This window comes from Vombatus ursinus, unplaced genomic scaffold (assembly GCF_900497805.2).
Source record: "Vombatus ursinus unplaced genomic scaffold, bare-nosed wombat genome assembly UNPS02014801.1, whole genome shotgun sequence".
Classification (NCBI taxonomy): Eukaryota; Metazoa; Chordata; class Mammalia; order Diprotodontia; family Vombatidae; genus Vombatus; species Vombatus ursinus.
The window spans coordinates 1914931-1933301 of NW_020954579.1; the positions used below are offsets into that span (position 1 = coordinate 1914931).

An 18371-nucleotide genomic window follows, 5' to 3' on the forward strand; every position below is an offset into this window, starting at 1 on the left:
CTAGAGTTGTTGTGAAGATAAAATGAGATATCTGTAAAGTGCTTTGCAAACTCTAAAGTTCTATATAAATTCTAACTATTATTATGATTAAGATCATTGCTTCTTCATATATGAGCCATCACATTGGTAATATCATATTGGTAAACATTTTGGTGAAATGGTGAAAAATCATAGCTATGCTCTTCTAGAAATGCCAGTAGAGCATTATGTTTCCCTTTGTAGATAAAATTTGGGCACAGCAGCAAATCCTCAGATTACGTTACCAAATAGAGCACCAGAGCAATCATTTAAGTTAATTAGAATGAGATTAGTAGAACTTGTGTGTGAACAGAATGATCATACAGTCAAACTATTAGTAATAATAGTTTTTATGTTACCTAAAGATCTAGGAACCAAGTATCAGAATAGATATTTTGTTCTTCAGATGGCAGATTTGCAGCCACTGAACTGTCTGTGATCCAAGATCAATACTGCAGGCTTATCTATGAGAAGCCAGACAAAATAAAAAAAAAAAACACTCTGGGAAGCTATAACTCTCCAACCACCAGATTCCTGCCAGGCTGTGTGTATAATATCCAGAAATGACTAACATCCACCTCAGTCCTAAATTCTCTGAGAGTACATGAATAGGAAAAGTATTTCAAGTAGTTTAAGAAATGTCAACAGGAAGAAACTGCTTAGGAGTTCAGAAACAACAGAACCTGAACCCCTATAATATTATGAAGAAAAATGATTTTGCTGAGACTATGGGCACCATTATATTATTTTTGTCACCATTACAGTGGTTTCTAAATGACACACTTTTGGGCAATTTGATTCTGAATCACAGAATTTTAAGAACTGGAAGGGACCAGAGATCATTTAATTTACCCCATAACTGAACAAAATTCCCTTCAACAATATATACCAGAAAACATCTTGCACCTATTAGATTGGCTAATTTTACAGAAAAGGGAAATGACAAATGTTGGAGAAGATTTGGAAAAGTTGGGACACTAATGCATTGTTGGTGGAGCTGTGACCTAATCCAACCATTCTGGAGAGCAATTTGAAACTATGTCCAAAGGGCAATCAAACTGCATACTCTTTGAACTAGCAATACCACTATTAGGTTCTGTATCCAAAAGATATCATAAAAAAGGTAAAAGGATGTATATGTACAAAAATATCTATAGCAGTTCTATATGTGATGGCAAAGAATTGGAAATTGAGGGGATGCCCATCAATTGGGGAATGGCTGAACAAGTTGTGGTCTATGAATGTAATGAAATACTACTGTGCTATAAGAAAAGATAAGCAAGCAGATTTCAGAAAAATATGGAAAGACTTACATGAACTGATACTCAACAATGTGAGCAGAACCACGAGCACAATGAACACAGTAACGCAACATTGTGTGATAATCAATTATGACAGAATTAGCTCTTCTCAGCAATACAATGATTTAAGACAATTTCAAAACTCATGATGGAAAATGCTACCCACATCCAGAGAAAGAACTATGAGTCCGAATGCAGATGAAAGAATATTATTTTCACTTTTTTTTGTTTTTTGGGTTTTCGTGGTTTTTCCCTTTTATCGTTTTTTATTTCACAACTTGACTAATGTGGAAATATGTGTGACATGATTGCATATGTATAACCTACATCGGATTGCTTGCTGTCTTGGAGAGGGGGGAGCAGAGGGGGAATAATTTGGAACTCAAAATCTTATTAAAATGAATGTTGAAAACTATCTTGACACGTAATTGGAAAAAATAAAATATTATTTACAAAACAAACAATACATAGCAGGAGTAAACAACTTATGTTCTGGAATGCTTGTGATTAAGGTCACCCTCATGATCCTAACTGATAGGGGCTTAAAAAGAAATTAAATTTGGGGACTTTGCTGGTCAGAGCAAATCCCTTTCAAGGATGAATAACACTATTTCATGATATTATTTGTATTACACCAGTATATAATTTTAAACAGTTTACAAAGTACTTTTACATATAATCTCATTTGATCTTCACCATAAACCTTTGAAACTGGTAAGACAAGCATTACACCCATTTTATAAATGAGGATATGGAGGTTCATAGAAATTAAATGGCTAGCCCAATATCATATAGAAACAAGATCTCCTGACTCCAATTTATGTTTTTCTCACTATTACTACCATGCCTCCAATGAATACCAGAGACTAGCATTGCATAAAATTAGTGCAATATAACATAACATATTACTTAGTTTGAAAATAAAGCGAGGCAGGGAAGAAAGGAAGAAAGTTTATTTTAATCAAGTTACTTTTTTACCTGTTGTTCAGCAAAATGTTGGAACATTTAATATCCCGATGTAGGAAGTTCTTTTTGTGGCAATAATCCAACCCTTCCATTAGCTGTTTCATGAAAGACTTGATGTGGTCCTCAGAAAAATGTACTAATCCAGACTCTAGCAGTCCCATTAAGTCATGGTCCATGTATTCAAATACAAGGTAAAAGGCACCTAGGAAGGAAATATGATAATTAAAAACTGGAAGGGAAAAACTGCCCATAGGCTCCCACCTCTAGTTAGAACAGAATCACAGAGCTGGTAGAAACCCTACCTAGTCCAACCCCTTTATATTATAGATGAAGAAACTAAGGGCCAACAAGGCTGGACAACTTGGAAAAGGTCAAATAGCTCTTTGGTGACAAAGCCAGAATTAAAAGCCCAGATTTTTTGATTCATTTTTTTCTGAAAGAATCCAGTGCTTTTTCCACAATCATTCTTCAATAAAACAAATGCTCTAAGATAGGAGCTGTTCAAACTTTAATACTAGAAGTAAGGTACGGGGCAGCTAGGTGGCTCAGTGGATACAGCACCAGCCCTGGAATCAGGAGGAACTGAGCTCAAATCTGACCTCAGACACTATACTTACTAGCTGTGTGACTCCCCAGTTGCCTCACCAAAACAAAAAAAAACCACAAAAAAACACAAAAAACTAGAAGTAAGGCAGATAAGGGTTTTCACAATATTTATGAGAGCCTATATTTTATTAATAAGACAGACTTTTTTTTCACTAAAGGAGAGCTGGATTACCTACCAGGAGTGGGGAACCTGCAGCCTCAAGGCTACATGTGGTCCCCTTGGTCCTCAAGTGTGGCCCTTTGACTGAATCCAATTTGGATTCATGAAAATCCAGATTCAGTCAAAGGGCCACACTTGAGGACCTAGGGGGCCACATGTGGCCTTGAGGCAGCAGGTTCCCCAACCCTGATAGTCTAACCCCACAGTTTTATAGATACACATGAATCTGGAGGGAAGTATTACAAATAGTACTCATGATAAGTAAGAAATCCACACCACCTTCATATCTACCAGAGAAGTATGCCTATAGGACACAGAATTTAGGATATTAAAAAGTCATTGTGGGTCAGATCAGATACCTATTTAGTTCCAGATGCTGTGACACTAATAGAATATTTTGTGGGAGGCACAGTTGTCCTCCATGATGTCAAAAGGTATGAGACATACCCCTAAATATAGCTAACTTTCCTTAATCTCATTTGAATTTATAATCCATTAAGCTAACTAAATCCCATATTTTTTACTACTTGCTTGTGTATTTGCCTTAAAACTAATGCTTTCAAATATCAAGGGATGCCTCCTTAATTTTGACACTCCAGATTTTGTGTACCTTTTTCTTCCACTGTTCACTTTAATAACCCGTTCAAGATATTATAAATTCTATTTATATTCCCTTTCAGCCTTCATCTCTCCCAATGAAGAATCCAATCCACTTTCTTATTCAATCTGTTGCAAAACATAAACCACCTTTAGTTCTCTGTCTTTCTATTCCATTCCCCCTGCCCCAAATCCCCTTCATCATTTTAGATGTCCTCTGAACCTATTCCAAGTCAGCTTTGAAAGAATGACAAAAGGAATGCTGGACAATGTAAAGGGCCACTTCAAAAATAAGGGAGGATAAGATGAAAATTCAATCCATAAAATAATGACAAAAGCCATTAATTCTAGACACATATTCTTCTGGTGTGGCATAAAGGTGTTGCATTTTGAAAGTACCCATCGTAAACCTATGACTGTTAGAAAGTGGATAGTCCCATGCCTTTAACCTACTACCAGAAGTAGCAAACACTCTAAGTAGGAGACCGGTGTATAGACCATAAAGCAATGACTACCAATGATTTCTATAAATAAAGCAGAAAACGAAGCAGAATGGGCATTTTATTAAATAAGCTTTTCTCAGCCCAAGATAATTATCTTCATTCATATATGCACAAAGGTAGCAGATTAAATTATGAGTTGGTCAAAACATGCTAATACCAAGCTAGGTAAAGGATAATTCTAAATTACCCTGCTGTGTTTACATTCTTATGCTAACTACCTTTGTCTTTCTTGAAATCCAGTGCATCTTGTTTATCTGTGACAATTTCCTTCATATTAACAACACTCCGGTGGATCAGTTGTCGAAGAATTTTGATCTCACGAATGGCTGTGATTGGGAAGCCCTCCTTCTCATTGTCTAGTCGCACCTTCTTTAGGGCTACTAGCTCTCCTGCAAAAACAAAATCCACCTCTATCAGGCCATTATCAAGTAACACACTGAACATCACCAAAAGCAAAGTAACAAACTAGACACTTTATATGATTTACGAATGTAGAATGTAATACTTGCCCTCAAAGACTATATTGCAAATGAATACATTTTCCTGTTTATATTGTTATGCCTAACCTTGCATTTAATTAATGATTTCTAAGACTTAGATAATTCTTGATTCTACCTGCTAGGTAAGACTAGGAAAAAAACAGAATGGAAAAATGAAAAGTATCAATAATTCAAATACTTCATTTCAACTTCAAAATAAAGAGATTAGAAAATCTAAAATGGACCATTTTCAGCCCCTAAATAATTAAAAGTTAACTCCATGCTTTTGGAGCCATTAAGTCCCTCTTTATTTACTATCTTAGTATGGAGAGTAAAACAAAACTAAAGGTACAGTTATTAAGTTTAATAAGCCCACAGCTCTTCTCAGCAATGCAATGATCTAAGAAAATTCCAAAAGACTCATAATGGAAAATGCTATCCACATTCAGAGAAAGAACCATGGGGTCTGAATGCAAATTAAAGCATACTATTTTCTCTCTCTCTCTTTTTTTTCTTTTTTCTCATGGTTCTTCCCTTTTGTTCTGATTCTTCTTTCACAACATGACTAATGTGGAATATGCTTAATATGATTGTACATGTATAGCCTATATCAGATTGCATGCCATCTTGGGGAGCAGAGATGGGAGGAAGGGGGGAAAATTTAGAACTCAAAATCATAGGAGGGAAGGAGAAAAATTTAGAACTCAAAATCTTATAAAAGTGGATGCTGAAAACTAAAATTAAATAAATAAATAAATTTAATTACAACAAAAAAAAAGGTTGAGTAAATCCAAGAGCTGATCCTTCAAGACAGTGTCCCTGTGTCACCATGACAATTTTTTAAAAATCCAAAATGCGTAAGTTTTATTCAGCTCTAGCAGCACCCTGGTTACTAATAAAAATGCTCTAATATAAAGAAGGTTGATAGGGAGGTGTTTTACCTGTGTCTTTGTCCTTGGCTTTGTATACTTGTCCATATGTTCCTTCCCCAATAATTCCAATTATGTCAAACTTGTCCACGCAGCGCTTGCCCCAATCACTTTCTGTTTGTCTCCTTTCCCCATAACGTGGACAACAGATTCTATAAGCAAGAAAACTTTTTAAAAAATAAAACACTCTCACTGAAAAAAAGAAATGCTTTGATGATAAACTCATTGTTCCTTTTATACATTTTTACAGAAAACCTAAACAATAAAGCACTGTGCTTTCTGACCTTCCCCTATGCAAGATTGTTCTTAAAATTACAGAAATGTTTTGTCTAGTCAATGTAAAAAAATGACAAGTGATAGGGCTTTAATGATATGTCCTAATTCACTGATTCAACTACATCTTAAAAAAAATTGCTGGTACTTTTCGTTGAAGCATAAAACTAAGAACAAAGTAGTTAACTGAAGAATGGCTGAACAAATCACGGTATATGAATGTAATAATATTATTGCCCATAAGAAATGATAAAAGGGTCAGATTCAGAGAAAACTGGAAGAACCTGTGTGAACTGATACAGAGTGAAAGGAGAAGAATGAGAACAATTTATACAGTGACCACAACATTGTGAAGGAAAACAATCACGAAAAATTTAAGAATGCTGATCAATACAACAACCAATCATAACCTCATGATGAATACATGTTTTCTACCTTTTGGCAAGAGTAGAAATACTCTCTTGACTACAGAAGAGGTTTTAAACCCTGAAGGTGTTTTATTATTATTTTTATAACTCTACTTCAATATAATTGGTTTCCTTTATAATTCTCTGTATTTTATTTGATGCATTTAAACATATTCTTCTGAGAGGGAGTCCATAGGCTTCACCAGACTGCCCAAGAGGTACATGACACACGCAAAGAAAGTTAAGACCTGCTGGAATGGAGAGATGGAATGACACATACATTTTCAGATACCACTGATGTGTGGATCTGTTTTACTTGACTATACTTTTCTTATGAAAAATTATATATTACTATTTCAAAACAGATACTAAACATATAATATCAACACTGCCCTGGTTTGTCTGTATCCCCTACTGAATTTTCTTCTGCTTTCTTCTTTGTATTTTTAAATGTTTCAATAGTATTCTTCTTTCTTTTCTTTTTCGTCATTATCATTACTCCTCATTCTAATAAAAGCCTTCACTCATAATTAAGTTTCCTTGTATGTGTTATAAAGTTCTATATGTATGTGTTACAAATGCGGATTTTTATTTGGGGGAGGGAGTCAGAGAGAGTTATGTGAAGTAAGAAGTGGGGATACTGATAACAAAAAAAGTGTCACTGAAATATTTCAAAAACACATAACAGAGAAGGAAATTCAGAAGGGCACAGAAAAAAAATCTGGGTGGTAATTTAGATATAAAGGCTAATACTATAAGCAAACTGGGACAGAAAGGAATAGTTTACTTGTCAGATTTATGGAGAACAGAAGAATTTATGACCAAACAAGAGACAGAGAACATTATGAAATGCAAAATGGATAATTTTGATTACATTCAATTGAAAAGTTTTTGCACAAAGTCAATGCAACCAAGATCAGGAGGGAAGCAGAAAACTGGGAAAGAATTTTTACAACCAGTGTCTCTGATAAATGCCTCATTTCTAAAATATATAGGGAACTGAGTCAAATTTATAAGAATACAAGTCATCGCCCAATTGACAAATGGTCAAAGCATATGAATAGGCAGTTTTCAGACAAAGAAATTAAAGCTATCTATAGTCATATAAAAAAATGCTCTAAATCACTATTGAGTAGAGAAATGCAAATCAAAACAACTCTGAAATATCACATCACACCTATCAGATTGGCTAATATGACAAAACAGGAAAATTATAAATGTTGGAGAAGATGTGGGAAAATTGGAACATTAATGCAATGCTGGCGGAGTTGTAAAACAATTCAATCATTTTGGGGAACAATTTAGAACTATGCCCAAAGGACTATAAAAATGTGCATACCCTTTGACCCGATAATACTACTTCTAGGGCTGTATCCCAAAGACATCATAAAAATGGCAAAAGGACCCACATGTACAAAAATATTTATAGCACCTTTCTGTGGTGGCAAAGAACTGGAAACTGAGGGGATGCCCATCAACTGGGGAATGGCTGAACAAGTTATGGTATATGAATGTAATGGAATACTATTGTACTATAAGAAATGATGATCAGGCAGACTTCAGAAAAATCTGGCAAGACTTGTATGGACCGATGCTGCGTGAAGTTAGCAAAACCAGGAGAATATTGTACACAGTAACAGCCATGCTGTGCGATGACTAACTTTAATAGACTTAGCTCTTTTTAGCAATGCAACGATCTAAGATCTAAGATATCTCCAAAAGTCTCATGCTGGAAAATGCTATCCACATCCAAAGAAAGAACTATGGAGTTTGAATGAAGATTGAAGCATGTTCTTTCTTTTTCTTCTGTTTTGTTTTGTTTCTTCTTTCTTGTGGCTCCTCCTACTGGTTCTAATTCTTCTTTACAACATGATTAATGTGAAACTATAGGAATGTGTATGTAAAGCCTATATCAGATTGCACACCATCTTGGGGAGGGAGGTGGAGAGAGAGGGGAAGAAAATATAAAACTCAAAAGCTTATGGAAGTGAATGCTGAAGACTAAAAATAAATTAATTTTTTAAAAAATCAGGGTGGTATGGAAACTACCAAACTAAATTTGTATTGGGAAGTAATAATAATAATAAAAAGGAATTTTTTAAAATAATTCCAGAGGCCAGTTCCCTTGTTTATCATTCTTTCATTAGTCTATGTTATACTGGTCATCCTGAGCAAAAAGCCTTCTTTTATCTCAAGACTAAAAGTATTCCTAACTTTACAAACACAAAAGGATGAATGAGTTGGCTTTAAACCTGAGAAATGGTCGATTTTTCAAAAACTACATGACACAAACAGAAAGGAACAAAAATTGTGAGTACAGTTTGCCAGGTCTATTGCAAATATTTCAGAAAGGGCTTAAAACTAGTCAGTAGGGGAAAAAAAAATTAGTCAGTAGGGATTAATTCTTATTCTCTATCTTCACCAGAATTTTAACCAATTGTTATGTAATACAACAAGTATTTAATAAATATCTGATAGATTTAGGTTCACGTCTATCATCGGTAATTCTATTGGCTTAGTCTGGATGGCACAGGAATCAATCAATCAACAAACATTTATTAAACTTCCATGTGCTTAGCACCGTGCTAGGTTCTGGAGATACAAATAAAATAAATGAAACAACCCCTAACAACAAGGTGCTTACAATATAACCAGGGAGACAAGATCATACCTAAGTATATATAGAATATAAAGAAAATACAAACTAGTTAAACACAGGTTAGCTTGGGTAGGAGAGTATTGGTAGTTGAGGGGATCAGGAAAGGCTTCACATAGAAGGCAGTGCTTAAGTTGCATCTTGAAGGAAAAGAGGTATTCTATGAGGCAGAGAAAAAATAAGAGTGTATTCCAGGCATGGGGAACAGTTAATAAAAGGGTATAGAGAAAGGAGATGGAGTTAGGAAGAACAGAGAGAAGGCCAATATGACCTTGAAGAGCATATATTGAAGAGTTTTTAGTTTCATGTACACCATGAGGCTGGGAAGACTTCAAAAGCTAAACAAAGGAGTTTATATTTGACACTACCAGCAATACTAATCCACTGGAGTTGACGGAGTAACATGGTCAAAACTAGGACAAAAACAGAGATGTGTATTCCCTGAAAAAACTTACTTTGGTCTCTTCTTATATGGTTGCTGAGGTGGGGTGACAGCCTTTGGTTCTGGAGAATCTGGGGGGGATGGATCACCACCAGGGAGCTCTGGAGGAAGAGGAAGGTCCATGAGCAAATGCCGAGTCCTTTGTTCCTTCTCCTTCTTCATAGGTTTTGGAGGAAGACTCTCCTTTGGACTAAAACAGAGTAAGGGGGAGAAGATGACAACTATTTAAAGGGATATACAAATGATGGTTTTCAAAGAATATGAAGTTTGTCTATGAGGCAGAATAAGAGATATTATCACAAATTATTGTTCTTTTAAAAATATAATTAACACAAATCTATAAAGTTATGAATGCTCAGAACAAGGATAAGGCATTACTTATGATTTCTTTACCAAATTCTACTCTAATTGGCTTTCCTATCGTTCACACTTATATAACAATCAATCAACATGTATTTATTAAGTACCTACTATATACCAAGCACTGTACTAGTTGCTGGGGATACAAGTACAAAGAATCAAACAATCTCTATGGGAAGTGAACTTACATTCTAATGAGGCAGACAATAAGTAGTTTTTAAAATATATGTAGCATACATATATGTATATTTTATATTTATATCTCTCTAGTGACTTAATACATATATTATTATAATACAAGGTAGTTTGGCAGGGAAGGCACTACTAGTGTTTGGGGAAAAAAATCAGGAAAATTGTCATGAAGAAGATGGTGTCTGAGCTACATTTTAAAGGATGAGAGAGACTCTCTAAGGTGGAACTAAGGAGGAAATGTATTCCAGGTATGGCGAACGGCCAGAGCAAAGGGAAGAAGATGAGAAAAATGTCATGGATGTGAGGAACAGAGCCAGTTTGACTAGATCTCAGAGAACAGGAGAGGGAGTAACACCTAACAAGGCTAGAAAGATAAGTTAGGGCCAAGTTGTATAGGGCTTGAAAAACTAAAATGAGTAGTTTATATTTTACCTCAGAGGCAAAAGGAAGCCAATGGAGCTGGTTGAATAGCTTTAGACTTTACGAAATGCTTTCCTCACAACTCTCTGATGAAAGTCATGGCAGTATTATGTCTGAAGCTCAGAGAAGTTAAATGCCATTTAACCCTTGCCCAAGGTCACAAAAACTAGTAAGTAAAGGGACCAGAACTCAAATCCAGGCATCCTGTTTTCTAGAGCAGCATTTTTTCCAATATATCATATTGCCTGCCTCTCATTCCATCATGTGCCTTTGTAGCTTTTCACTGAAATGAACCGAAATGAAGCCAAGTGGAATCCTTCAGTTCACAGATCATCACTGCAAACAAATTAAAGCTCATCATCTCTTCTATATTTTGACTGACTCAAAAGAAACGTAACATGACATCTGCATATTAGAGTTCAATAGCTTAAATCTTGCCTATTACCAAAGACATGGAAAGAACTTAAAGTTGGAAAGCGGAGAAAAAAATCATAAAACTGGGAAACAAAACCAGAGAAAAATGATAAACTGATATTCCAGTGGCTTAGTAAACAAAGCACAGTGCCTGGCAAATATAAGGCATTTAATAAATATCTGTTGATTAAGTGATCAATCAGAATAATTATCTTTATCCTGATCTTTTATACAGAGAGGAGGGAAAAATACCTGAGCAATTTCTTCAGGCTCACTCTTAGGGCAGCTAGTAGAAAGAAATATTTTGTACTAGAATTAAAGAGTTCAACAAGGGCTATTGATAATACAATGATAGTAGCCTTAACTGAAATAGATTGGAAACTTCATTTGACTTCTATCTATTTCTTAATCTACTTTAACATATTACAAGATAAGCAGTATGCTATCACACACATACACACTGAGAAATTTATAGGGATCACATAAATCCACATCTACAAAAAAGCTCAAGCTGAGGCATTCAGTTTACTCTATTTCTAACATTTTTTAATTACATTTTTTTTTCAAGGAATAAGCCTCCCCCTATTCCCCAAAAGAAATCAAAACACCTGTTACAAACATGTATAGCAAAACAAAATTCCACATAGTGTATGTAGGCAAAAAAGTCTTCATTTTGCACTTTGATTCTTTTACTCTCTATCAGGAGGTAGGTAGCATAGAGGTCATTAGACCTCTAGAATCCTGGTTGGTCATTACAACGATCAGAGTTTTTAAAAGTTTTTCAAAGCTGTCTGACTTCATTCATAATATTGCTGTCTTTGTATAAACTGTTCCTGGTTCTGCTCACTTCACTCTGTATCAATTCACACAAGTCTTCCCAGGTTTTTCTGAAACCACTCCTGCATCACTACTTACAGCACAAAAATATGTCCCTTTATATGCCATAAATTCAACCATTCCCCAAATCATGGGCACTCCCAGTTTCCAAATCTTTGCCACTGCAAAAAGTTATATTTGTGTACATCCTTAGAGTTTCTTTTGCTTAGGACAAATACCTCCCTTAATCTACCTTCTCTATTCTCTCCTTTCCCTATTTCCCTGCTGAGTGTAATGTATTTCTGCACACAACTCTGTGCATAATTCTTTTCTTCCCTCCTCTGATCTGTTCATAAAAGAGTGAGTTTCATGTGTCATTCACTCAAATCCTTCCTCCTTATTTGTATGGACTTGGGGAAATCTTACATGTAACTCTACTATCATTAGAGGTCATAAGAATCTATTAACAGAAAGCCTGAGTGGGATTTTGTTAATATGTCTTTTTATTAGATCCACATTCTCTCCTTCCCTCCCAAGTCCTCTCCTCTGTTTGAGAAAGCGAAAAAGAAAACCCTTGTAACAAACATATATAGTCAAGCACAACAAATTCCCCCATTGGCCACGTCCAGAAAAAAAAATGCGGGTTCAATTATATCTTGATGATCTTAAAAAGAAGAATAGAACGGGGGTGAATACACCAAGGATAGAGGAGGGGAATGGTTAGAAAGAGAACATTATGGAAACTGTTCGTTGCTTGCACAGTGTCTGCACCTTTGTTAATTCCCTTTCCAATTTTTTCTTCCATAGCTCTCATTTCTTTACCTTTTTTTTTTTTTTGGTGCTCTGATTTCACTTATAAAAATCTTACTCTTACTTCATTCCTTCCAATAATCCTAACTGAATTTGTACCCAAGCTATGTTTCACTTTGAGGATTTACTTGTAGATATTTTGAAGCCATGTTCTTCTTATGGGTGTGATTTGAGTGTCCCTGTCACCATAAATACTTTTTTATGATAGGATTCTTTTTCTCTTTGCTCATTCTTCTAGCCCATGCCCCGTGCACTTCTGGAGAGAATGTCTGGGCTGGTCCTGCTGGTGCTTTCTTGGGGGTATTAAGTGTTGTATTATTCCATGATTTCAGGGACAGCTCAGACTGGAGGCCTTGCAACCTTTCTGTACTCCCAAAGTAGGCTAATACAGGGCAAATCTAACACACTACTTGCCCTAAGTGTGAGCTCTGCAAGTTCCTCACCTGGTTTTGAGAATGAGCAACAGACCTATGGACTTGCCTCCTTTGGATTTTCATTATAGTGCTGCTGGAAAGCTCTATCAGCTGCTATCAGAAAGCTGGGAAGCTCTGCTAGTTCAGAGTAACAAAACTGTAGGCTTTCCTTTGGTCTGGGATTTCTACCTTGGTTATCCCTGTGCAGGCTTCAGATTAGGCTTATTGTTGTTCAGTTGGTTTTCAGTCACATCTGACTCTTGGTGACCCAATTGGCAGAAATATTGGAGTGGTTTGCTATTTCTTCTCCCGCTCATTTAGAGATGAGGAAACTGAAGGAAAGAGGGTTAAGTAACTTGCTCAGCATCATACAGCTACTAAGTGTCTGAGGCTGGATTTGAACTCAGGAAGCAGAGTATTCTTGACTCCAAGTCCAGCACTCTATCCACTGCTGCCACCTAGCTGCCCCTTCAGATTAGGCTAGAAGTTAGAAATGAGACTCGCGTCTGCTCCTAGAGTATGAGTCATACTGCTGCTTGCTTTTGAACGTGCTCCTCTCTTGTATACATTCAGGGCCTGTGACCACTCCTTACTTTAGAATACCAGTCCTGACACAGGTTCTCTTCTCAGTTTGTCCAGGACTTGTGTCTCAATAGTAAATTTGGTACCTGTCAATTGGTACCTGTTCCCATACCCTGCACGAGGTTGTGATATCCTGGTATGGATCTGGGACCTTTCTTTGGCCTTAGGCTCAGCTTCAGTCCCAGGACACTAAAATATTCCATGTGGAAGGCCCCGGCCAAACCCTGTTCCCAAGGACTGCAGACTCTCTATCTACCTGTCTCCTTCTACCTTTTTCTTGGATATCCACATCAGGATTTGGTCTCATCTGTTTTCAAGATCAGTTTGAAGTTCTGTGTATATGCATGTGTGATGGGTAGCTTGCTGCATTTTTCTTCCCGCTAGTTCACCATCTTGACTCTACCTCCTTCAATGTATTTTTAAAAGAACTTTGCTCTTTGTGTACAGAATCCTAACTGCTTTCCAAAAGCTTCAATGACAAAGAAAGTTTTCCAATATAAAAGAACCAAGCAATGAACAAAGTTACTACTGTTGGTGTGAAAAGTATCCTTCCTACCTTTTTCCATCATTTTAACCCCACATTAGAAAGACATGACAAGTGAGTTTAAAACAGCACGATTTAACTGTATTATGTTGACGTGTTATAGTATATCACATCCAGCAAAGCAGGGCTAATTAAATGTGCCTAAAAAGATAGTACAAAACCTTCTTTAGAAAAATTGGCAAAAGTTTATCCATAAATTATATTTTATATTACTATAAAAAAATTAAAATGTCTGAATCTGTAAATCAAAAGGATAGGAAGTACATGAAACTTTTCTATTTTTTAAAAAAGACTTTCAGAGAAAGAGATAACTTCCCTTACTTCATCAGTTTTATGTCTACTAACCACTAATTCCAGAAACTCTATCTAGTTTAAAAAGATTATGCTACAGAAACCTGTTTTCTTTTCTTCCCTCCCACCCCCAGTAGATATGAAGAACATCTACAGTTGATAAATTGTCTTGCCTTTATTATCTCCCCATTATTACAAATTTTATATTTATACTTTGTCGTCTCTAGAGTTTTTTGGTTGACTAGTATTATCATAGAAAAGACTATGCACTTTTAGTAGCAGCAAAGAATTGTAAACAAAGTAGATATTCATTGACCAGGGAATGGCTAAACAAACTGTGACACATAAATGTAATGTAATATTACTGTGCTCTAAGAAATGAGGAATATGACGAAAACAGAGAAATATGGACCTATATAAACTGATATAGAGTGAAGTAGAGACGAGGAAAAAAAGGACAATATAAATAGAAAGAATAACAAGCAGAAAACAATCAAAAGTGAATGCTACAAAATTTTTTGTATTTAAAAAAAAAAAAAAAAGGCATGACCACAAAAATTGGAGAGGATTTCTCCTGCTCCTTTGCAAAAGTGGGAAGTCTGTGGATGTTTAACACTGTATGTATTTTCAGATTTCTTCCTATGAATTGATCATTTTGCTGATTGTTTTTTCTGTTCCTCTTTTTTCTCTGAAAGCTATTCTTTATTATATGTGATGACTCTCTGGGGGGAAGGAGGAATATAGGGAAATTGAGGTGATAAAAACAAAAAATATCAATAAAAAATTATGTTTAAAAAAAGAAATTTTTTTGTGGAAGAAAATGAAAAATTATATTATCAGCCTGAAACATACTTCAGGATGTTTACTAGTATATTGTTTTATTAAACTACTTGAAGCTTATAGCAATTCCACATTACATTAAGTATGGATATTGGTTAATATATATGTGAACATATCATTAGAGGCACATGGACAAAATCAATATAGGCCCATTACTAATAGAACAAATTCCATTTTGTGTCTAACAGAATCTTGATTCTCCCCAACTACTTTGTTGGAAATGTGCAAGTACTGACCACAAGAGAGTAAAGTAGTCAGGAAAAGTCTTTATCTAATGATTTAGATTCAAGAAATGCTGATGTTAATTGTCCTATGACAAACTTTGGCATCTCCTTTTCGGACTATGGTCACATGGTAGTGGTATATTAAGAGTATTGAACAGGTTAGCTGTATAATCAGAGGATCTCCTAAGAGTTCATATTAGTATTTACCTAAAATACTTCCCTTCCATGGAATCTTTATCTAGTCAAAGGCACCTTTGTCTAGTTGATAGTAGCTGGATAAATCCCTCCATCCTCCAGTCAGGAGGATGTGGGTTTGAATCCTGCCTCAGACTACTACTAGCTGACAAGTCACTTAGCCTCTGGCAAGAACAGGAGAAGTCAATTTGGCTTCTCCTGGCTTCAGCCTCCTCATCTGTCAAACAGGGTTAAAGCCCTTTTCAAACCTTAAAGTACCATATAAATAACAGTTTAAAAACACCCAGGATTTACAATTTGGCTTAAATGGTGATTAACTATGTACGTTTAGTGGAACTGCCAATATTTTTCAAATCTTAAAAACACAGCTTTTAAAAATGCAACCACCCACCCTTTCCTTCCCACTGCAAAACAAGCTTATGAAAAATGAGCCACTATTCAATTCTGAAGCCTTTAAAAGAAAAGTAACAAAAGCCATGACATGCATCAACAAAATTTTCAACCAGTGTCATCAAGAGTAAATGTGTGCCATCATGAGAACCAAAATCTAATCTCAAGTATAGCTTTCTCCTCTCTTTCTCATAAGATATTCATCATTTATTTGGGGCAGTCCTTTTCCACAGCATAAACTCCAATATGAACCAAGTTGTCAGCAAAAGACAGGCTACACTCAAAGCATGATGGAGCATGTGAAGGGAAAGAAAGATTTATGTAGTTAGTAAGGAGACAAACGGACTCTCTCAACAGAAGAAGTTACAACTTAGCCATTTCGAAGGATACTGTACCTGTCAAGGGAAATCCTCAATTAATGTATCCTGACAAAATGCTAACAAAAGATTAGTGGCTATGAGTTATGTGCCTGCAGTTTCTGCTTTCTGAAACCATGAATCAGCAGTATTTCCTATACACTGATCTTCAGCTTTGTTACAGGAATGGAATGAAATTAAATTTTAAAATTAGCTTATTCCTAGCCTGAGACCTGGGTTAACAAGTTTCTGTAGAAAATAAAATGCAAATTTGATTTAAAGAAAATTTCCAGTTTCTCTTCAAAAAGAAAGCACAATAATACAAATATGCAGTTTCCTGAATTATTTTCCATATAAATGAGAAAGGCTAGATTACAAAGGAACAATCCTAAATGCTTTTTTTTGTTAAACAGAAGCAAACTCCTGAATTAAAAAAATGACAGGGGCAGCTAGGTGGCACAGTGGATAGAGCATCAGCCCTGAAGTCAGGAGGACATGAGTTCAAATGTGACCTCAGACCAAACACTTGACACTTACTAGCTGTGTGACCCTGGGCAAGTCACTTAACCCCAACTGCCTTAAAAAAACAAACAAAAAAAATGATAAATAAGTGGCAGCTAGGTGGCATAATGGATAGAGCCTTGGAGTCAGGAGGACCTGAGTTCCAATCTGGCCTCAGACACTTGACCCTAGGCAAGTCACTTAACTCCGATTGCCTCACTCCCCCCCCAAATTATAAACACTCCTAATATTATGGTCAAAAATTCTTAATTATCCCTATATTCCACTTACCAACTCACTTATCTTTTACAAGTACCAAATATAGTAGCACATTTAAAAAATAAAAAAATATATTGGGAAATAAGGTGTTTTGAAATGTCAAAATCCAAATAGGTACATAATACTATTGGAGGTTTTTGGGGTTTTTTTTGGGGGTGGGGGCAGAGGTCTCATGCCAATTCTACTAAATCAGGCAAGTATCTATTAAGGTCTTACTGCTCCACCCCAAAACCCGTCTCATGCTCAACTTTTCCTATGTACATACACATAACAATTTTATTCTCCTTTCCATTTAATCACCTAAAAAATAAGCATTTTAGTATGACTTTAATAAGAACAATCCAACCTAGAGGCAAAATCAAATGCTGGACCCATTATCATTTGACTAAAAAATATTTAATGTAATTTCGATTTGACTTGAAAAGTAGCTTACCTGCTTCCAAAAGATAAAATTCTTAGTTAACACTGATAGATGAAAACTAATAGCTGACTCAGGACCTTCAGGGAGTAAGTCCCTTTAGATGAGGGTAAAGAGAGTTCCTTTCCTCTCCTAATAAGACTACATTTAAAAAAACACATGCTTAATCTATCATGACTTTGAGCATTTTCAACAAAAGTTTCTAAATGCCAGGCACAGTATTTCTACTGCTATTACTGTTAAATTCTTGGTATATGGCATAAGAAGGTATTGTGGTGTAGTGGAGAGAGGACTGGACTTGGATTAAGGAAGCCCTAGGTTGAATCCTGCTTCGAATAATTTATTAGTTATTTGACCTTGGGCAAGTAACAACTTCCTCATCTGAAGAAAGAGTTGGACTAAATGGATCTCCAAAGTCCCTTTTCCAGCTCTAAAGTTAAGATTCTGTGATCATAATTACTGGCTACTATGAAGAGAACATGACAAGTCATTTAAAAAATTACTGAGGGCTGATACAAACAGAAAAGGACAAAGTCTATTTGATATGCCTTCCTCTTCCTTAAAAATCACATGGATTAGTTTGGGGATGACTGAAAATAAGTTTGAAGAGTTGAAAGGTACTATTCAGTCTACCAATATCACCTGGGAAATCTGAAGTTTAAGGATCGAACTAGACAGCAAAAAATTCAGCAGTATCGGTTTTTCTGTGTACAGAGAAAGAATGCTGCAATAAAGGCAATCCAGATTCAGAGGAATAAAAGAACTAATGGAAAGAAACAGTAACAAATGGAGTTGCCATAGTACATGTAATTGTTAAACAGTTAGGTTTGCTTGGTAGTGCCTGGAATCAGTTATGCAGAGGACATGGGTAAACCAATTTCCAAATGTCTATCATAAAATCAAATTTATGCTTCACTGCCACCCTCCCATAAATCTCATGTGACTCAACTGTTCTCATTTGTGAAGATTCTGGAATTATTATCTATTCT

General features: G+C 35.7%; 1 protein-coding gene across 4 annotated transcripts in view; it reads right to left on the reverse strand.

Moving 5' to 3' along the window:
* The window catches only part of CDK12 (cyclin dependent kinase 12), a 72707-nt gene that overhangs the window by 47080 nt on the left and 7256 nt on the right, over nt 1-18371 (reverse strand). For all 4 annotated transcript variants that reach the window (XR_003570111.1, XR_003570112.1, XM_027873300.1 and 1 more), the window contains exons 3-6: nt 9351-9527; nt 5572-5711; nt 4370-4540; nt 2298-2487 (exon numbers count right to left, since the gene is read on the reverse strand). Coding sequence is in view for 2 of the 4 variants with exons in the window: in XM_027873300.1 (XP_027729101.1) it covers nt 2298-2487; nt 4370-4540; nt 5572-5711; nt 9351-9527 (678 nt within the window). In the remaining 2 variants the exon portion in view is untranslated. The remainder of the gene's footprint in view (nt 1-2297; nt 2488-4369; nt 4541-5571; nt 5712-9350; nt 9528-18371) is intronic.